Here is a 22,029-nt window from a genome sequence, read left to right as displayed (position 1 = left end):
TCCATAGATTCTATTGATATTTGTGACTTGGCAAGTGTCTATGGGATTGGTTTTCACTATATTTCACCAACTACTAAAAGCAGGGTTCCCACACTTCAAATTCAAGGACCTTTTAAGGACTTTCCAGGTCCAATACCCTCAAATTCAATGACTTAATTTGGGGACACATTTTAAGTGAGAGTAAGGTTACATCATGCGTCACTGCGGTGACACTTTGGGGACGCCTCCAGGGGTAAGTGCATCTGAATGTCTATATCAAATATCGTTTTTCAATGTTGTGACACAAATCAATTGTATAACCAAGATATATTTTAACCAAACATTTGTTTGACAATGTTTAATATAATATATATTTTAAATATTATTTCATTTATAATATTGCAACTTTCCAAAATCGATTAAGTAGGAGAGCATCAACAATTTGATATTTATGCTACTCCTTATTTGCTCACATTTTTGACTCTTACAAACACAAGACCCCTTGTGGACATTGAAAGAAACACCAAATCTTGAAAGAGTCCCTACCAACGTATGCTTATAAATGTAATATGCGAAGAAATTAAATCTTAAAAACACCAAATCATCTAAAATTATACTAATCAACACTGCAAAAAATTATTTTCCAGAAAAAAATTCCCAGCATTTCTGTCCTGCCTTCAGTCAAAATATCTAAAAATTCCCAAATTAAGATGCTCTTTCTTGATGAGCAAAACGACCCAAGAAAATACGTTTTTAGACCAAAAATATCAAATTTAAGTGACTATGTACATAAAACAAGCAAAGAAATCTGCCAATGGGGTAAGCAAAAAATCTTGAACATTTTTCTTAAACACTAAATTCAAGAAAAATTCAAGAAACCAGAAATTTTGGCTTGTTTTATGTACAAAATCACTTAAATTTGATTCGTTTTGCTCATCAAGACAAAGTATCTTAATTTAAGAATTTTTTATATTTTACTAAAAACAAGACAAAAATACCAAGAATTTTTTTTCTTGAAAATCATTTTTTGCAGTGAACATTTGAAGTGCATCAAAAGCGTTCATCAAAGTTGTCCTAAAACAAGAACCGTATTGGTTTTTAGACTTTTATTAAAGGTTTTGATCCACTTCAAATGTAGTTTGATAAAACATGTCATGAGGACCCCATATACAGGCTAAAGTAAAAAATTAGCAATTTAAAATGCAAACCTTTACCAACATACTTTTATATGGATTAAAACATATTACTGATCTCTGGAAGCTTCTAGCAGATTCACAACTTTCCTAACATGATTGTCAAAACAGAAAAGAACATGGGGGTGGTTTTCTGGACAGGGATTAGCTTAAACCAGGACTAGGCCTTAGTTTAATTAGGAAATTTAACTAGTGTTAACAAACATGCCTTAAAACATTACTTGTGTGCATTTTATGGCAAAAGAAAGGGCACTGATGTATTTTAACAAATGTCAGTGCAAGTATTTTCAGTTTGGACAGCTCTTACATGTATTTTAGTCTAGGACTAGTCTAATCCCTGTCCCGAGGAAACCGCCTCATGGTGTGTTGATAACACACAGCCTAAATGTGTTGCCTTCCAAACAGACATTCTGTTGTATTTACTGTAGTGCTGCAATAACTATCATAATTTGGAGATGATATTTCCTTGGTTCTATTCTTCTAATGTAACAAGGGCACAGATTTTATTTGCCATTTACATTTTAATAGATATTTTAACTGAAAAGGGGCATGGGATTTTAGACAAACCATGAATAATATAATGACAATGAATGTGATTACAAGAGCCCAAGTCAGAGTAAGCATGTTTATTCGATGTAACTGGAACAAGTGCACTCCAATAACTTAAGTAAACAGTTATTTTTTGGAATCGTTAAAATATTGTGTCCCACACCAGGAGGATAAATTATTTGCACCTCCTGTACTTTGCAAAAAGACAAACATGAATGAGGTCACGGCGTCTCTGGAATTCTGGGATACGAGGTTGCATTGGAGAAAGCAGGCTCAGTGAGGGAGCTCGTGGGGCACTAACTTGTAGTGCGAGCCGCAGGAAGGACAGCGCTGAGCTTCACCGTCATGGAGCCAGAACCACACTATAGCGGTGTTGTCCTCCTCACCTGATAAAACACAATCACGTACTTTAATACAGCTCACACATGACACAAGTGAAACACAACTAAGAGCTTTAACTTACAGACACAGCCAACCATTCTTTTGTTGGTGACGGAGGGTACGAGGTGGGGGTCCGACTTTGACCCTGCGTAACCTTTAGGCTTCAGAATATTGTAAGGGTCCTGACAGATGGAAGAATAAGACCTCAGTTTCAGCAATTGTTCAAGTCAGCATAGCTACATTATGGTATTACATTATAGTTACAAAATCTAAAATTTATCAAATGAAAAATTAATTGTAGGCTGTTACTGGGTTCAGATCAATGTCAAGACGTTTTGAGCTTAACAATTTCTAAACAAAATAATTAAAACATTTGATTTGACAGCTCATAACACATACTGAGCCTGTTTTGAGACCATGCATAATCTTCTTCTCGAGTCCAGTGGCCTGCTCCTCATCAGTCGGGATACCTGCATGATAAAATAACAAATACCAAAGATGAGAAAATCATCTTCTGTTCAAAATCAGAAATTGGTTTGACATGTAAATGTGTCATATGCTATAATTTTTGCTGTCAAACCATATTACACATTTATGTTTTATTTGTCATATACCCAATATACGATACTTAATTTCTGTGTTTACGACGCGACTGCTAACAGGAAGGCTAACATATTTATGACCTCACTGTACACAACTACACCAATAAACCTCAACAATAAACATTAAAATCACCAAATCAAGATATATTTTATACATTTTACTGAGATATCGGTATTAAACCCATGTTTCCCCACTATTAAGCGCGAATGAAGCTGCAGCATCGATGTCCGCGGAAAGGCATCATGCCCTTGGCACGCGTTCAGAGTGCCTCGCGGAGGATGCTGCCGATCGGTTCGCCTGTTTAAAACACATCGAGATAAATGACTGACCTCCGGCGGCCATCCCTCTGCTCAGAGCGGGCATTGGAGATGCCCGGCAGGTCGTCGCGGCCCGGACGGCGGTTCTTAGCAGTAACCTTGCGGCCATGTCTTCCTTCCTCTTCCCCAAAACGATCGGAATCCAGATGATGACGTCAGATGCGCTTATGTAGGCATCTCGTCGCACGCGTCTGACGTCACGACCGTATGCATTCCATACATTGTAATTTATAGCTTTTTAATGAAATATATATATATACATGTATTTATATATTAGAATGAAGAATTCAATGAAGACTCGTCGTGATGCACTCTATTATTTTATTTATGGTCATTTGTAATTGACACTTGGCACATTGTTGTTTTTTGTTTCGTTTTCTCTTTGTTTAACTATTGTCATCTTTTTATATGCTAAATTCTTTTGAAACTATATTATGGTTAAAATAACACGTTTAAGAGCCAAATTTTCATTTTAAATCTTCTCAGCAAGTGATCCAAAAACCAATATTATCCCATTTAAGAATGAAGATTCATTTTGAAGCACACGTCTTTCAAGTTGTAAAGATGTAAAAAATAAAGATTGTAATAGTGTAGTCTTTTATTTTATCCTGTACTTTTTGGTATGTGCAATAAAATCATCAACAACAAGTTTATATTTGAGTATCTTTAAAAATTATTTTATAATTTTTTTTTTTTTTAAAGCACTACTGCAACAAAACGAATCGCGTTAATGCGCATGTGTATTTGAGGATTTACGTTTGACGCTGACAGAGAGAATGATGGGAAATGTAGTTTGGTCAGTGATGTCATCAAAAGACGGTTACTGGCAAGTGGTGGTAAGCAGCTTTATGTCTACTTTCATTACCAATAAACTAAACTTGCGTAAAAAATAATGGTATTATCACATTTACCATTATAATTTATTATGTAAAACTGTTAGCTTCCGGTTGTTATAATTGACCGCGTGTACTTTCAACAAATTTATTCAAACGTTAACTTACCTGTCCTGTTCTTCCATTGAGTTTCAGCAGGTCATAGACACTTGATTAAAAGTACTATGTACATGAAAATTGTAATCATTCATAATGGTAAATATATCAGAATACAATGATTTCAACATTGCTCCCTTACTTACAGTACTTAAAGACTACTAACTTACAAAGTTATTAAACTATGATTAACAGGGTTTATTTTGTGAAATAATGTCTTTAAAATCTGAACATGGATAAACATGGTAGGTTAATATTTTTATTTAGTTAATATATATGGTGTGAACGGTGTGAGATCATGCATTATTTTATAATATGAAAACACGTTCATGATATGAAATTTCGATATCAAAATGTAATTTTATTACTTTATTTGAATCAAGATTGTCCAGAAAACTTTACAGAATGCTTGTGGAACAAAGATTAAGTAAAACACATTTTATAAATGACCAATAACTGTAAGGCAAGTTCATAGACTATGATCCATTATTGATGTTGCATGATTTTATATCACATTTAGAACCTCAACATAATTAGCAGGAAACATCCCATAGTGACCATCAGGACTGTAACCTCTCCACCAGCCGTCATCTATCATATCTATGTCTGTGATTACATCACCTGGATCAAAGGTGATCTCTGTGTCATCCGCTGTATAGGAAACAAAACAAAATGCAATATATGTAAAAAAAATATGAACATTTTTGAGGGTTAAAGGCACAATATGTAATTTTCACCACTAGAGGTCGCTAAACAACAACAAGGGCATAGCTTGATGAAGCTGTGAAAGAGCGTAAAACAAATGGGAGTTGTAGTTTTCAACTTCACTGTCGATAGTAATCCGACTCACAAGTATGATGTAATGAAATAAAGTTTTTTAACCACAGTTAGACTTGATAGAAGCAACTGCAGGGGCGTGCAAGATGCTTTAAACGATTAGTCAATTTTCTTTTTAAAAAATTCAGATAATTTACTCACCACCATGTCATCCAAAATGTCGATGTCTTTCCCCGTTCAGCCGAGAAGAAACCATGCCTTCCGAGGAAAACATTCCAGGATTTTTCTCCATATAGTGGACTTTAATGGACCCCAACACAATTAGTTTTAACACAGTTCAAAATTGCAGGTTCAAAGGACTCCAAACGATCCCAAACGAGGCATATGGGTCCCATCCAGCGAAACGATTGTCATTTTTGGCAAGAAAAACAAAATATGCACTTTTAAACTACAATTTCTCTTCTTCCTCCAGCTGTGTGACGAGTCAGCGCGACCTTACGTCATTGCGTAATGATGTTGAAAGGTCACGTGTTACATATATGAAACGCACATTTGTGGACCATTTTAAACAATAAACTGATACAAAAACATTTATTAGTATCATTCCACATACAACAACGTCGGAACGGTCCTCTTTCTCCACACTTGTTAACACTGGGGCGTAGTTTCGCATACGTCATCCGTGACCTCTTGACGTGATGGCGCATCACAGGACCGGAGATAGACGAGAAGTTGTGGTCTAAAAGTGCATATTTTTTATTGTTCTTGCCAAAAATGACAATCGTTTCACTAGGTAAGACCCTTATGCATCGTTTGAGATCGTTTTGAGTCCTTTGAAACTGCAATTTTAAACCGCATTAAAACTGTTAAGTATTGGGGTCCATTAAAATGAGAAAAATCCTGGAATGTTTTCCTCAAAAACATAATCTCTTCTCAACCGAACAAAGAAAGACATCAACACTCTGGATGACATGGTGGTGAGCAAATCAACTGGATTTTTTTTTTTTTTTTTAAGAAAATTGACTAATACTTTAAGTACTACTTCTGTATATGGTGCTGCGCTGACCAACTGGCGTATAACATCAAAGTAAATCACTTATGCGATACTTTGATGTCACATGTTGATCGCTCTGCGCAGTTCCACATGAAGTCAAACACACCTATGGTTTTATGGCAACATAAGCAGAAACTGAGGATAACCTGGACATGACACCATTGACAAGAAATCCTATGAACAGGGGCAAATTTTAATATAATGTAAGTTTACATGTAAAAAATAACTCTTTGCTGGTGATTTTTGAATATTTTAATGCAAAAATATACATATCAGTCCTTCCAGAAAAAAACAGAGTTTTTTTGTGATTGTTGCGGGCAAAAATCCTCGATTTTGCGGCATGTTTTCTTAAAAAATGCGATGGAATATGCGGGATATTTATGCAATTTATGCGATGGAATTGCGGGAATTTGCGAAAATTGCAAAAACTGCGAAAACTTGCAAAAGCTGCAATGATCACATAATCACGTCACTTCATAACGTTCCCATGGCAATAGAGGACACGCCTGCGCTTTTGGGAAGTAAATGCAAAATTGTTCAACTTTCTGCTAATATATATGTGACTTTTTGCTACGAAAATGCGGAGATTATGAAATCATGCAAGCCCCGAATATTTTGTGCGCAGAAATATGTAATTAATGCAGCGAAAGTGCGTCGTATTTGGAACAAATGCAGCCCCGCATAAATATGCGGACTTTGGCTGATTATGCAATATATCGCGCGTTCGCACAATTGCGTTTTTCTGGAGGGACTGACATATTGTGCCTTTAAGGTGACTTAGAACCACTGTCAGTATGAATCGCACATGCTTTTATGTAACAGATACATTACAGCCCAGCATAGACAAGAACAATAGAGAATATTTTACTGAATGCATTTGCAATTCGTTGCATGAAGATTTTGATAATACTGCATGATTAAATCACTGACCAGCTTGGTAGTCATACAGTGCCCTCGCGCAGATGTTCGTGGAATCACCCGTTTCCTCTTCTTCAGCAGCAGGGGTATCAAAATCCTTCAAGATAAATATAATCAGAATATATTTATCTTAGAAAATAACCTATTATATCATATCACCTGTGTGTCACACAGAATACAGACAATATAAAATTAAATTCCCATGTCATGGAGGCTTAGTTTGGTTAAGTGATGTGGTACCAACCTGGTCTTGACCCCGATAAAGGTCTTTTGAGGACAAGTTTACGTACTGGTCGTCTTGATATTTATTAATCTCAGTGTAGTGTACAGTAGCAGGGCCGGATTTTGAATCTGCACCTGGATGCAATGAATCAAACGTTGTAAATATGACACAAATCTGCATTGTTAAACACTTTAGAGAGAACAAATACCTTTCCATTCGTTCTTTAAACCCTTAGCTTGTTCTGACCGAAATGAATCATCAGAGAAAGTGTCTAAAACACAGACATTGTTATTACATGTACCAGCATTAATGTAGTGTAAAAAAACAGAAACTAGAGACATCATTTATACACACCCTGACTTTTCCTTGTATAGGAAGAAGTTTCATGATCAGAAGATGTTGAAGCCCGTCCATGTGGGATATAAGTGAATGCCCCGGATGGTTCGGGAGACTCGGGCTTAGACCAACGCTCGCTGGGAGGATTTTCCACAATGACTGCTTGCTGGGATGAAAGTGAGCTTTTCCATTGACCTGAGGGAACAGACATGAGCCATCCAAACTTTGGGATTTTACAGTATGAGACAATACTCATGTTTTATTCATAAGAGGTTTTGTCAGAAGTTCAGTCTGATGGATTCTGGACACGTGAGGTATCAATACTCTCTGTACCTGGTTGGGTATCAAAGGAAGATGTTTCACTGTTGAAACTTTTCTCCTTCTGCATGAACAGATCCCTGGGGTTCACAGAGCGCTGAGAGATGAGAGATGCAGCCTCCTGAAACCAAAGGTAGATTTAGCTTTTTCAATGTCTACGGATACATTTCTTATTTTAACACATTATGGAGTGCCACAGTAAAGCTCCGATAGTAAAAATCTTATTCATTTTCTCGACTTTTTTAAGATGTCAAATAAATCTTTGGTGTCCCCAGATAGGGCTGTCCCAATTTAGTTAATTTGGCTGACGATTAATTGTCTAGTAAATTATGAAGATTATGACGATTAATTGCCTGTTTAGGGCTTTGACGGTTATGACGAAAAATTGTCTGTTTTATTGCTTTGACATTTAATTCTCATAATTTTTTTTGTTTGTTCATGAAATAATTTTCACACATTGTTGTGATTATTAAAAATTAAATCTTTTGAAAATGGATGTTTTACCTGGCAGTTCATACTGCTTATCAAAGTTTTGCAGCATTTTTTTAAATGCAGTTTTTCACTGTATTGATGGCTTTGCAATGTATCGCGTTACACTGTCAGTTAAGGAGCGCCATCTGATACTGTCTCGTTTGCACAGGCGCTGCAGCTCCCCCTTGTGTTTTTTAGAGAGAGGTGCAGTCATTGCGGTGATCTTAAATCATCACGATGAGGTCAATCAATCACGATGAGACGATTATTTTATCATAGTGACAGAACTATCCCCAGACTACGTATGTGACGTTTAATCTCAAAATAACATATAGATAATTTATTATAACATGTTAAAATTGCCACTTTGTAGGCGTGAGCAAAAATGTGCCGTTTTTGAGTGTCCTTTTAAATGCAAATGAGCTGATCTCTGTACTAAATGGCAGTGCCGTGGTTGGATAGTACAGATTAAGGGCTGGTATTATCCCCTTCTGACATCACAAGGGGAGCCAAATTTCAATTACCTATTTTGCAGATAATGTTTTACCAAAACCAAAAGTTACTGGGTTGTTCTTTTTCACATTTTCTAGGTTGATAGAAACACTTGGGACCCAATTATAGCACTTAAACATGAAAAAAGTCAGATTTTCACAGTATGGCCCCTTTAAGATAGTTAAACAATGATACTTCATAAATCATATTTAATCGTCAAAATTGCATGTGAAGAACTTCACTACCCATGATCGCAAAGACTGAGCCACCAGTGACAGTATTGTTGTTTCTGAGTTTGATTTTCATCAGCATAGTTTTTAGAAAGACAGAATTTAAGTTAAATTCAGACTCACATTGGCTTTCTGCACCGACTCGGCTCGCAATATTCCTGATCTCGCCGGTGACGGATTTTCCTTTTGAACTTCAACCTTAATCGACACAAGGCAGAGATGATGCATGTAACATATGATTTTACATTATTTTCATTAATTACAGAAATAAAACTATTATTTTACCACTTTTCTTTGTTCCTGTGGTTTATTCTGAGATTCCTGTTTCTTTTCAAAAATCCTGTAGGATACCAAGGTTCACAATTAAAAAGGCATTAAAGTAACATATTGAATGTTTTTGTAATAGGGCTTCATAACATAATAATTAATCATGATTAATCGTTTGCCAAATAAAAGTTTTTGTTTACATTTATCATTTATGTGTGTGTGTACTGTATATAATAATTATGTATATATAAATATACGCATGGATGTATAATTATAAGAAAACAAGTGTTTATTAAGCATTATACTTATATTTAATATAATATACTAACTATATATAAATATAAAAATGTATATTACCATGTAATTATTTCTTAAATATATACATGCATGTGTGTGTATTTATTTATATATATTTACTTATTATACACAGTACACTGACATATATGATGTAAACAAAAACCTTTTTTTTTTGCTAACGATTAGTCAGGATTTATTGTTTATAGTTTGTAATAGCCTCAAAAAAATAATAGCTAAAAATTGCAGGTATCTACAAACTCTATCCATTTAATTATTTACATTTACATTATGGATTTAATCAATTGGCTTATAGTGTATTTAATCTATACATTTTTATCAGTAGTGAGTTCATTGGGATAAGAACCCATGACCTTTGCGTTGTTAACATAATGCTCTACCAACTAAACATTTTTAACATGATTATATATTTATTTCTGAACAACATAATAAATGACCATGGTCTTAAATAGCATGGGTATATTTATAGCAAAAGCCAAATATGCATGGATGGGTACAAATTATCCATTTTTGTTCCATGAAGATAGTTTGTTAATTTCCTACCGTAAATATATCAAAACTTTATTTTTGTGGGTGGATGCAGTTGCATAGAGCTTCATTTGGACAACTTTAAAGGCGATTTTCTCAATATTTAGATTTTTTTGCACCCTCAGATTCCAGATTTTCAAATAGTTTTATCTTGGCCAAATATTGTCCTTTCCTAACAAACCATACCTCAATGGAAAGCTTATTTAATCAGTTGATGTACAAATCTCAATTTTTTTAAATATTGACCCTTATGACTGATTTTGTGGTCCAGGGTCACACATGTTGAATATATTTAAGGTGAACAAGACACTAAATCACTCGCCTCTGCTGGTTAATCAGTTTCTCTCTCTCTTTTCTCTGTCGTTCTCGTTCTTCCGCCTCTCTAGCATCTTGTTCCATTTGTTCTTTTTCCAGACGCTCTCTCTCCTCGGCCGCCTTCCTGCGCTCCTCTTTTCGTCGTTTCTTTTCTTCTTCCTGATCAAGACAACGATAGAGACTATATCAAGACAACAAAGAGCAGGTAAGAGGATAAAGATGTAGTGTTTACATGTAGCAGTTCCTCACCTCGGCCTTGGCCCAGAAGCTGTCTCTGTCAATACTTTGAAGTTCATCTAAGGCGTTGACCTTTTTATAGCCTGAACTCTGTGAAGACAAATACCTTAAGTGTAATTCTGAATGCAGACACTAAATTTGCTTTATTAAGATTTATTTAAACTTAGACTCACTTTGGTCTTTGGCACGGGCTCAGATCGCAATGTTTCTACTCTTACAGTAGACTGCTGCTCCTTCTCGACTTCATCCTTAAATAAACACATGATGGAGACATTATGAATGAAAAATATAATTGTATATTCTTCAGATTAATTTTAAGAAGAACAGGAAGTGATTTACCCATTTCCGTTGTACTGGTTGTTTATCCGGAGATTCTTGTTTCTTTTCAAAAAGCCTGTAAGATACCAAGAATCACAACATAAAAATGTGTACGAAAAGATCACAGTAGATTCACAGAAAAATCTTTAGAAATGTTGGCCCTTATTGATAGGATAGCATCTTGCAGTTGATGGAGATTTGTGGGATTCACATCCAGGGCATGATGCTCCCGTTCCACCACATACCAAAGATGCTCTATTGGGTTGAGATCTGGTGACTGTGGGGGCCATTTTAGTACAATGAACTCATTGTCATGTTCAAGAAACCAATTTGAAATGATTCGAGCTTTGAGACATGGTGCATTATCCTGCTGGAAATAGCCATCAGAGGATGGGTACATGGTGGTCATAAAGAAATGGACATGGTCCGAAACAATGCTCAGGAAGGCCGTGGCATTTAAACGATGCCCAATTGTCACTAAGGGGTCTAAAGTGTGCCAAGAAAACATCCCTCACACCATTACACCACCACCACCAGCATGCACAGTGGTAACAAGGCATGATGGATCCATGTTCTCATTCTGTTTATGCCAAATTCTGACACTACCATCTGAATTTCACAACAGAAGTCGAGACTCATCAGACCAGGCAACATTTTTCCAGTCTTCAACTGTCCAATTTTGGTGAGCTCATGCTAATTGTAGCCTATTTTTCCTATTTGTGATGGAGATGAGTGGTACCCGGTGGGGTCCTCTGGTGTTGTAGCCCATCCGCCTCAAGGTTGTGCGTGTTGTGGCTTCACAAATGCTTTGCTGCATACCTCGGTTGTAACGAGTGGTTATTTCAGTCGTCCCATTCTCCTCTGACCTCTAGCATCAAGGCATTTTCGCCCACAGGACTGCCGCATACTGGATGTTTTTCGCTTTTCACAACATTCTTTGTAAACCCTAGATATGGTTGTGCGTGAAAATCCCAGTAACTGAGCAGATTGTGAAATACTCAGACCGGCCCGTCTGGCACCAACAACCATGCTTAAAATTGCTTAAATCACCTTTCTTTCCCATTCTGACATTCAGTTTAGAGTTCAGGAGATTATCTTAACCAGGACTACACCCCTAAATGCATTGGGGCAACTGCCATGTGATTGGTTGATTAGATAATTTCATTAATGAGAAATTTAACAGGTGTTCCTAATAATCCTTTAGGTGAGTGTATGTATTTGCATTTGAATAGAGCTGCGTTACCGCTTTTGGACATTTTTTAATAAAACAATGCCTCTCCGTCTTCTTCGTTGGGAAACTCCTGTCCCGGAGGCTCACAGGATAGCAAAGTGTCCATCAAATGAAGACTTCGGGATCTTGCAGGAAGTAGTAGGTCATCCAGGTATTTTTCGCTTACTGTTCTTGGAATCCTATAAATTCATACATACTACTTGCCTCGACTACTGCTTTTCACCTACTATATAGTATGGAAGTACGCAGAATCAGACACAGCCCTTGCATTTCTGGTTTGATACATTGGCCTACGTATGAATGGAAGTCAATGGAATAAAAAGTGTAGTGTGACCGCACTCTTAGTCGCATAACATTTGTTAACGGAAACATGTCATATCGCAATAGGTTTTTATCGACATTTAGAAAATATTGCAAAAAGGTTTGCGCAAATCTGCGTATTAGTAACATGATCATATATTTTAAATGAGTTGAATGAGACATTAAATCACTCACCTCTGCTGATGAATCAGTTTCTCTCTCTCTTTTCTCTGTCGTTCTCGTTCTTCAGCCTCTCTAGCATCTTGTTCCATTTGTTCTTTTTCCAGACGCTCTCTCTCCTCGGCCGCCTTCCTGCGCTCCTCTTGCCGGCGTTTCTTTTCTTCTTCCTGATCAAGACAACAGGAGAGACTATATCAAGACAACAAAGAGCAGGTAAGAGGATAAAGATGTAGTGTTTACATGTAGCAGTTCCTCACCTCGGCCTTGGCCCAAAAGCTGTCTCTGTCAATACTTTGAAGTTCATCTAAGGCGTTGACCTTTTTATAGCCTGAACTCTGTGAAGACAAATACCTTAAGTGTAATTCTGAATGCAGACACTAAATTTGCTTTATTAAGATTTATTTAAACTTAGACTTACTTTGGTTTTTGGCACGGGCTCAGATCGCAATGTTTCTACTCTTACAGTAGACTGCTGCTCCTTCTCGACTTCATCCTTAAATCAACACATGATGCGGACATAATGCATGAAAAATATAATTGTGTATTCTTCAGATTAATTTTAAGAAGAACAGAAAGTGATTTTACCCATTTCCGTTGTACCGGTTGTTTATCCGGACTCGGAGATTCTTGTTTCTTTTCAAAAAGCCTGTAAGATACCAAGGATCACAACATAAAAATGTGTATGAAAAGATTGCAGTGGATTCACAGTAACTTTCAGTTTACATCACAGCCATGATGTGCTACTTTTCTATTGGCTGACAGGTTATTTAATAGGGAAGTGACATCAGTTGTCATTAACTTTTAAATTGCACAAACTGAAAATTAAAAACAGGTTGATTTTGCAAAAACTCCCATCAAATGTTTAAGCTCACATGAGGTGGTTTTTCAGGCAAAACTGTAATGAAAAACTTTTTTTATTTAGATGTGACTTTTACACACATCAGGTGACATGATCATTCTTTAAAGATGCATACTATAAACGCCCTGAAACACATTATATGTGGCCACTCCCAAATATTAGGAATTGCCACTATTAAAGGCGGGGTGCATGATCTCTGAAAGTCGATGTTGACAAAATCACTTGAACAAACACGCCCCATCCCAATAGAATCTGGACCTTCATTTGATAGACCCGCCCCACACATTTGCAACCCAGGCACGATGTGGGTTAATAGACACGCCCCTTACTGATGATTGGCTACAAGTGTGTTTTGGTACTTGGCCCGACTCCCTTTTCCAAAGTATTTTTCAAAAATCATGCACCCCGCCTTTAACATACAGTAACACTTTTTTCAGTAACACTTTACAATAAGGGGATATTAGTAAACATTACTAAATGCATTAACTAAGCAAAGTGTCCATCGAATGAAGACTTCGGGATCTTGTCGGAAGTAGTAGGTCATCCGGGTACTTTTCGCTTACTGTTTTTGAAATACTATGAATTCAGACATACATCTCGCCTCGCCTATTGCTTTTCGCCTACTATATAGTATGGAGTAGGTGGTTTTGGATGCAGCCCTTGCGTTTCTGGTTTGATACATTTGCATACGTATGAATGGAAGTCAATGTAACAAAAAAATGTAGTGTGACTGCACACTTAGTTTGCATAACATTAGTTAACGGCAACACGTCATATCGCCATGAGTTATTATTGACATTTAGAAAATATTGCACAAAGTTTTGTGCAAATCTGTCATGAAAATCAGGCTATTATCATTATAAAGTATCTGTTTTTTAGAGGAGTAAGTTTTAAATGCGTGCATTTAGTTGTTTCTATTGTTCATCTGGGGTTAATTTGCTTGAAATGTCATTTGTATTAGTAACATGATCATATATTTATTTCCAAACACATGTTTAATTGAGATGACACTAAATCACTCACCTCTGCTGGTCAATCTGTTTTTCTCTCTCCTTTTGTCGTCGTTTTCTTTCCTCCGCCTCTCTAGCGTCTTTTTCCATTTGTTCTTTTTCCAGACGCTGTCTTTCCTCAGCCGCCTTCCTGCGCTCTTCTTGTCGCCGGTTCTTCTCTTCTTGCTGATCAAGATTATATGAGAGTGTTGATCAAGAAAGCAGTTAAGAGGATAAACTTTAAGTTTAAAAGTGGCAATTTCTCACCTCGGCCTTGGCCCAGAAGTTGTCTCTGTTAGTACCTTGGATTTCATCTAAGGCGCTGATTTTTTTATAGACAGAACCCTGTTAGGACGAAAACTCAAGTAATTTTGAATGCAGACAGATCAAGTCATTCACTAACTAGTGTCTGCATACTAAAGAAGGATTTTAAATGAACCAATTACACAAATGACACTAACCCAAATCTCTTTGTTTACTGAAGAAATTAAGGGAATAGTCTACTCATTTTCAATATTAGAGTGTGTTGTTGCCTTGACTGGGAGCTGTTGATGCATCCCTCTGTCATCTGTGTGCGTGCGCGTGGGCGCTGGAGCGCGCTGCGACGCTTCGATGGCGTTTGGCTTGGCCCCATTCATTCAATGCTACCATTTAGAGATAAAGTTAGAAGTGACCAAACACATCAACGTTTTTCCTATTTAAGACGAGTAGTTATACGAGCAAGTTTGTTGGTACAAAATAAAACATAGCGCTTTTCTAAGCGGATTTAAAAGATTTTATGGCGTAATAGCACTTTTGGGAGTACTTCGACTCGGCGCAGTAACACCCTCCCTCTCCCATTATGAGAGTGAGAAGGGGAGCGGACTTTTCAGGCGAGTCGAAGTACTCCCAAAAGTGCTATTACGCCATAAAATATAGTTCCTCTTTTAAATCCGCTTAGAAAAGCGCTACGTTTTATTTTGTACCACCAAACTTGCTCGTATAACTACTCGTCTTAAATAGCAAAACCGTTGATGTGTTTGGTCACTTCTAACTTTATCTCTGATTGGTACCATTGAATGAATGGGGCTAAGCTAAATGCTTTCGAAGCGTCGCAGCGCGCTCCAGCGCTTACGTGCACGCACACAGATGATAGAGGGATGTATCAACAATTCTTAGTTAAGGTAATAACATATTTTAATATTGAAAATGAGTAGACTATTCCTTTAGGGTTATAATGTGAATACTGGTGCATTTGAGGGCAGTATTTTATGGTAGCTTACTATAATAGTTACTTACCACTCGGCCTGGAGGTTCATAACTACTGTTCTGGTTTGATTCTTTGTGGGCATTGTAGTTGACACCTGAGCCCTTGGATATCTTCTCCATGATGGATGAAGGTTCAACATCATCATCGGATCGAGCGTTGATGGTCACATGGGCACCCTTTAATTTTAAACAATGCCAAAACATGAAATATTGATTGGACGACGATGTCATTAAAATATATTATACAGGAATTATATCGCTATCTGAATATTGCCAAAGACGGCGTTACAGGGACACAGGAAGTATGGCAAGGGAGACGCAGCGTCTCGTTCCCTTCTCAAGGAACAACAGTTACATACGTAACCCGAGACGTTTTTTTAGGTGTTAAACACAAATATGCAAAAAAGCATTTTGGTATGAATCAACATTCGCATACAGAAGATATAAGCATTTAAAGCGAACAGTTTAGCAAGTGTGCTTAAAAGTCTAGAATTTTATGATATTATCCTACACTACATAGTGCATAATCTGGAATTTTTCAGAAAACTTCTTGGATAAAATAGATTCAAGCACTTTCAAGATTCAACGACCTGTACCTGTGTATGTATATTTTCAAAAACTTCCCAGGGCCTTGAATTTTTTCCCCAGATTCACAAACGTTCAAGGACATGTGGGAACCCTGAATACAACTTTTTTCATTGGCTACATTAATTTACACTAATAGTTGACACTCACCCGCAGAAAATTAGCCATTGAATGAACGTGATTGGCACAAATTCCCTTTCTAACATCCTTGACTCCTTCACCAGTCTGTAACAAAGCAAAATGTGGCTAATTTATAATTATAAACAACAAGTATAAATTATTTTTATTATGGAAGATGATAATATTCATCATGCACATTGTTTGGTTCATGACAACAAATTTAATAAGTATTTGAGACTTTTGGCTAATTTTTGTATTAGTTCGTACCCAGTTGATCAGAACAAACTTGGCGACTCCAGAGCTGGGATCAGTCACTCGGCAGAAGGCGTACATGACCTTTCCACTGTTAAGTTCATCCACCATTTCTTCAAGTCCACCATCTTTCACACATCACAACAAGCAAACGTTTCATTGGACAGGCAAATTATAAAAAAACTTGTAATTTTCCATTGCTGGTTCTTGAAATAATAGTTAGAGCCAGAAAGAATGACATCACTCCCTTAGCATGCTTATCTGCATTCCTCAGCATCAGATTTAAACCAAACCCTATTCACTCACCTCCTTTCCCGGCCACCCGGATGTCATTGCTGTTCCCCTCATATGTGAACAAGACCCTGTAATAAATAAATGTGATTCATTCATAAAGGCAGTCTTGTACTTCTCAAACATGACATCAAAGAAGTGCATGTTATGAAAAATCAATCTGTTTAATGTGCAAACATATCCCAAAACTTTACAATCAATTGTTTATTAAGCCTCAAGCACAGGTGTGGTTATAATACTGTGCACATATTGAATAATTATTTGCATGAGAAGTAAATTTAAAAGTGGTTTAAAATAAACATGATGCCCAGTTAAGATTAAAAATACTTATTTTTTCAATTAGTATAGCAAATATTATATCAATATATAATAATAATACGAATATTTACAACATGTCCTACCAGTTTGTGCCAGTTCTGCCGTTCACTACTTCGTTATATGCCGCGGTAAGCGCAGGTCCGTTTTTACTCAGGTTAACAGCCATATTGTGTCATAACATCAGCACTAACTCGTAGTAAACTTGCTGTAGATGTGATGATAATCTTGTCGACCTGCTTCCTCTTTCATGCGATTTGTCCTCAGCCGGTTTAAATGCGCACCTGCCCTGTCAGGTCTGGTTCAGCAAGTTTTTGGGAATTGAAACGAGGAAGGGAAAGGACGTTGATTTTCCCACCAGTTAAACCGTGACATAATAATATTGTTAAAAGAAACGATATACAAAAATAATTAAATATATTTCAATTTAAAATAATTTCTGTAGCTGTAGATTCGTTCATCTATATATCTCCGGTAATCGCATTAAAGAGATTCTTTGATTTAAGTGAGTCGATTCTTCATGGCAGCAAATGATTCTCCGATTCTCCAAGTCAGCTGCGTTGTTATTTCCTCTGTGGTATTTTACGTTTAAGATCTGTTGTAAAATGTCTGTTAATCATTGTTTTGTAATAATATTAATATTCTCACCTACCAGATGTAATTTTAAAGTACTGTGAACGCTTCTAATCGCGAATCATTTCGGCCGAGTTATTTAAAAGATTCGGTTTAAATGAATCACCAGAAGATTCTCGAATAGGACATCAGTTTCAGTGCCATCGATGGATGGATGGGTGGATCACGGATCGAGTTCACACATGGAACTAGTTGAACTCGTAAATTGACATTTCTGCATTCACTTAAGTCTAGCCACACCAACATAACACAATTTTTGCGAGTTGTACATGATGACTGACAGTTTCTGACGATTAAAAATAAAGAGTTTTTGTGCAACGAAAAATAAAGTTTAGGGTCTAAATGCAGCATATGGGAGTATGCTGTGGTGTGGACAATTACAGATAATGACACTCTCATCTTTTACAGATGCAATTGGACATTTAAAATTCCTGTTTTCCACAGCTTTTCCTAGAAATTCCCACAGGGCAACCGCAAACCAGATCTCTGTGGGGATATCCAACCGCAAAGGTGCATAGTATGCACATTTTTTATGTTGTTGTAACGCAAAGCATTTGTTGTCGACGAATAAAAACTGCAGTTCTTTATTTCACCGCACGATGTCGCCGTCGACGCGTTTTTGACCCTTCAACACAACAATGCCTTCAAATGACCAGCAAAATGGAAAGAAATGTTTGAATTGCAAAGAAAAATGTCTATCAAACTGTAAAAGTTGTTGAAGATAGCCCACATGTTTTGTGCTTATGGGTAAAGTTATTTTACACTACATTTGAAACAAATTAACTATTTGGAACTTCAGAGCCTCAGCCCTCCCGATGGAGTTGAATTAATGTGTACCTCACAAATTCAACCGCATTCATAATCTGCCAAAGAAAATCATGTGCGTGCAATTAAATTACCGTCTTTTAAGCATTCGTGTGACCATGCTGGTATTCAGTTTGAGCCAAGATCATCACCGAACGAATTAAACGCAGATTCTTCCTTCAAGTGCCAATTCGAACACAGTGTTATGAAGGCAAAGAACACATGATTGGCAGCACATTTGATGTGCTGTGCTAAAAGTGGAACTGCGCTCATCTGTAACTTTAGCGGAGGGGCCACCTTCAACAATAGTTTCAATAACAGACTCCCATTTCCTAAGGTTAAAGTGATTCGAGTTAACGCACAGGCTTTTCCAGAGAGCGTCACGGGTATCCCTATGACCGCTCCCAGCGTTTGCCGTTCGTGATATGGCACTGCCAATTCCTTTTGGACGCATTTCAACACCCAGAGTCTTTGTATCTGGCTAAGATGACCCAGTTTTCCCTCTGTATCGTGTTGCAGAGTCGGCTTGCGAGTGTGTGCGTCTACGTGCACGCAGGTCTGTGCTAAGCGCGCCTGTTGACAGGTATGATATAGAGTACATCTGCCCCCAGAGCCCTCTCACACACAGCAGACAATTGAGAGCAAGAACGTAATGGGAGCGGGGCCCCTAGGGGCCGGCCGTGGGGTTGGGAGGGCCGCGGCTCCTGTGTCATGGCTAGGCTGGTGTCAAGGTTTGGGTTTACGACCAACCCCCAGTCTCTCTCTCTCTCTCTCTACATACACACACTCAGCATTACTAAGCCATGTGCTTCAGCGATCTCTGAGATTTGTCCCTGGAGGCCAATCCCTCATAATCAAAATTAATTGCCTGTCCCTGAAACTGTAATCGGGTTTCACTTTCTCTCTTTTGCAACTTTGAGCTCAACATTAAACAGGCTGAAAGATTTCTTGCACATGTTGTTTATTCGCCAGCATTGTTGTCATTACTTAAAAACTTTATTTTTAGGATAAATAAATTATTTTGCATTGTGACCCCAAATTAATTATTCAATTCTTACATTATTTACATTGTGTATACCAGTGGTTCTCAAACTGGGGTCCGGGGCCCCCAGGGGGGCCGCGAGATGGTGTCAGGGGGCCCCCAGTTTTATGACATTTTGCAAAATACATCAATTTATCATGAATTCTGTGTAATTAAACCTAAAAAAATAAGGCTACTAACCAACAGCACTACTTTGTATAACATAATGGAGCGGTTTCCCGGACAGGGATTAGCTTAAGCCAGGACTAGACCTGAGTTTAATTGGGAAATATAACTAGTTTTAACAAACATGCCTTACTAAAAACATTACTTATGTGCACTTTGAGGCAAAACAAAGGGCACTGATGTATTTTAAGATATGTCAGTGCAAGTTGTTTTGAGTTTGGACAGCTCTTACATTTGTTTAAGTCTAGGACTAGTCTAATCCCTGTCCGGGAAACCGCCCCAATATGTTTTCTTTAATTAAAATCTTAAATTTTAGAACAGTTCTTGTCATACAATTTCTTTTGGGGGGAGGCGAAGGAATGCACTTTACACAAGGGGGGCCGTACGCGGAAAAAGTTTGAGAACCACTGGTGTATACTATATAATACATTAGTTTTAATGACAATTGCAATGAATTATAAAAAGATATGATTTTTCTTGCAGAAAATGCAATTATTATTTTTTTTAATGGGGTGAAAGCGACCTGGACATGTTTTATCCGATTCACAAATTTGATCACACTCTGCGTCTAAAATCTCAGGAGTTAGCTTTAGCATTTCACGTTTCACTTCTCCTCTTTTGATTAGATTTTCTTAAATGCAGCACCTCCTGTTGAGACTTGTTTTGCCCTTATAACCCTTTTTCTAAATTAGGAGTTGCATTATCTTTTGTGTAAACACAGTTTTGTGCTCCATTTCCTCCAGACTGGGTTAAGCCTGCGTCAACATTAGCAATCAACTAGCAGATCGTATAGCAAAAAGCCCTATTCAAATAGTTTAAAATATATATATTATATTCGTTTGTAGCATGGTGTCCAACTGGCTCCCTCACTAGATTGTTTTAAACATACAGTGGCCCCGGGGCCCGGGTGCTTTGTGTGTATTTTGCTTTGTGTGCGCCCGTTTCCCACTCAAACGTTTAGAATAAATAATTGCCGACCCCCCTCTCATTGTGGACACACAGGCCCATTAGCATCTGATTTGATGATACACATCATGTTAGTAAATGAATGGCGAGCTAGTGAGCCTCCCTACCGAGCCAATGCTCCTCAGGTGAAACACCTCTCCGGCACGGCCAACCCCCCCTGTCCTGCGAATCGATGCGGATTTGCCGTAACTCCTTATCAGGACAGTCCTTAATTAAAGGCCATTAACATTCTTTCTCACACGTACCTTTCAGTCAGCATGCTCGGTGGGCTGCGGACCCCTTGCTGTTACCCTTGAATGAGCAATGCGCACTTTTATTCACTGGCCGGAGTGCAGCATGCTGGCCCTTGGCCAAATGGTGCCAGACCCCCGGCCCGCCTGCACGTGCAGCTCGGAGGAGCTTCATTGTGTGCATGTAATGTTTATTAATGCGTCACCCATGTAAACCATTGTTTATCATCTCAATAAAGCATGTCGGTATATTGAATTTTGACAGATGCAGAAGCGCGCGTTTGTGTGTGCGGGCTAACTGAATGAGACCCGGAGAAACCCCCTTTAATGAGTCGGTGTCCATTGCTTTGGGACAGCTGCTAGCACTTCTCAGCACAATACAGCTGGTGTGCTCTAATTACCTCTTAGCTCTGGTCATATGAGAAAAATGTAAACCATTCTGAAGGAAACGGTGAGATGCGCTTGACCGTGAGTTATTGATAATGTGGCATCTAGCGCATCATCTGGAGGAACTGCGCTAAATTCGAAGATTCGCATCTGCAGTCATGCACGTGTGTGTAACATTTCTGGCTTTGTTCGGCACAGACGTCATGCAGTTACTTTACCCTGCATTTTCAGAGAAAAGGTACCACCCCAGTGACAGCTTTTGTACCATTTGAGAGTGTGCACTTAAAAAAACTAAGAAAAAACTTTTAGATTACTTTTTCCAGGCATTTAAACACATGTGAAGGAAGATAAATGTATCCGAGAGGAATAAAACATGTAGCAATTTGTTTTCCTGAGAATGCATATACTTCACCTCCTTGTGATGTGTGCCAGACTAACAGTGTAAGGTCACTAGTGTTTCTGTAGCTCAGTTGGTAGAGCATTACATTGGTACCCCAAAATGTCTTGGGTTTGATTTCTAGGAAACACACAAAAAATGTATACCTTGAATGCACTGTAAGTCTGTAAATGCATGAATGCAAACGTCACTTACACCTCATTCACACAGCACTTTGATCCCAGA

At 37.7% G+C, this 22,029-nt stretch overlaps 2 protein-coding genes across 6 annotated transcripts; both read right to left on the bottom strand.

Moving 5' to 3' along the window:
- Positions 1–1,783: 1,783 nt before the first annotated feature.
- On the bottom strand, positions 1,784–3,194 carry cox5ba (cytochrome c oxidase subunit 5Ba). The gene is made up of 4 exons (XM_055208769.2): positions 3,035–3,194; positions 2,502–2,572; positions 2,185–2,284; positions 1,784–2,107 (listed from the first exon to the last, which is right to left on the bottom strand). Exons 1-4 carry the CDS (start codon positions 3,129–3,131, stop codon positions 1,995–1,997), a joined length of 381 nt encoding a protein of 126 aa, XP_055064744.1. The 5' UTR covers positions 3,132–3,194; the 3' UTR covers positions 1,784–1,994.
- A 1,157-nt stretch (positions 3,195–4,351) lies between these two features.
- Positions 4,352–17,630, bottom strand: dbnla (drebrin-like a). Of its 5 annotated transcripts, none has more exons than XM_055207732.2 (23): positions 17,267–17,626; positions 16,881–16,936; positions 16,590–16,702; positions 16,353–16,427; positions 15,648–15,794; positions 14,637–14,714; positions 14,404–14,555; positions 13,107–13,167; positions 12,940–13,014; positions 12,779–12,856; positions 12,537–12,688; positions 10,832–10,886; positions 10,666–10,740; positions 10,505–10,582; positions 10,263–10,414; positions 9,116–9,170; positions 8,954–9,028; positions 7,653–7,758; positions 7,338–7,514; positions 7,192–7,254; positions 7,005–7,111; positions 6,773–6,857; positions 4,352–4,662 (listed from the first exon to the last, which is right to left on the bottom strand). In XM_055207732.2, exons 1-23 carry the CDS (start codon positions 17,347–17,349, stop codon positions 4,517–4,519), a joined length of 2,244 nt encoding a protein of 747 aa, XP_055063707.2. In that variant the 5' UTR covers positions 17,350–17,626; the 3' UTR covers positions 4,352–4,516. The 5 variants fall into 5 exon arrangements, with proteins under 5 accessions (XP_055063707.2, XP_055063706.2, XP_055063710.2 ...); XM_055207731.2 differs by having other exon boundaries at positions 7,005–7,117; positions 17,267–17,624; XM_055207735.2 differs by lacking the exons at positions 10,263–10,414; positions 10,505–10,582; positions 10,666–10,740; positions 10,832–10,886 and having other exon boundaries at positions 7,005–7,117; positions 17,267–17,630.
- Between the last annotated feature and the right edge of the window lie 4,399 nt (positions 17,631–22,029).

This window comes from Misgurnus anguillicaudatus, chromosome 12, assembly GCF_027580225.2.
Source record: "Misgurnus anguillicaudatus chromosome 12, ASM2758022v2, whole genome shotgun sequence".
Lineage (NCBI taxonomy): Eukaryota > Metazoa > Chordata > Actinopteri > Cypriniformes > Cobitidae > Misgurnus > Misgurnus anguillicaudatus.
Note: the sequence above shows the minus strand (reverse complement) of the source record. Positions and strands in the feature narration are given on the sequence as shown.

Bases quoted from the DNA above. Each gene is read 5' to 3' on its own strand.
- cox5ba (XM_055208769.2), bottom strand. From the start codon at position 3,131: ATGGCCGCAAGGTTACTGCTAAGAACCGCCGTCCGGGCCGCGACGACC. The intron at 2,573-3,034 runs GTCAGTCATTTA...TTTATCATGCAG, and splicing joins CAGAGGGATGGCCGCCGGAG to GTATCCCGACTGATGAGGAG. The intron at 2,285-2,501 runs GTATGTGTTATG...TCCATCTGTCAG, and splicing joins ATGGTCTCAAAACAGGCTCA to GACCCTTACAATATTCTGAA.
- dbnla (XM_055207731.2), bottom strand. From the start codon at position 17,349: ATGGCTGTTAACCTGAGTAAAAACGGACCTGCGCTTACCGCGGCATAT. The intron at 7,515-7,652 runs GTACAGAGAGTA...CTGTTCCCTCAG, and splicing joins TTCCTTTGATACCCAACCAG to GTCAATGGAAAAGCTCACTT. The intron at 7,255-7,337 runs GTGTGTATAAAT...TCTGTGTTTTAG, and splicing joins CTATACAAGGAAAAGTCAGG to ACACTTTCTCTGATGATTCA.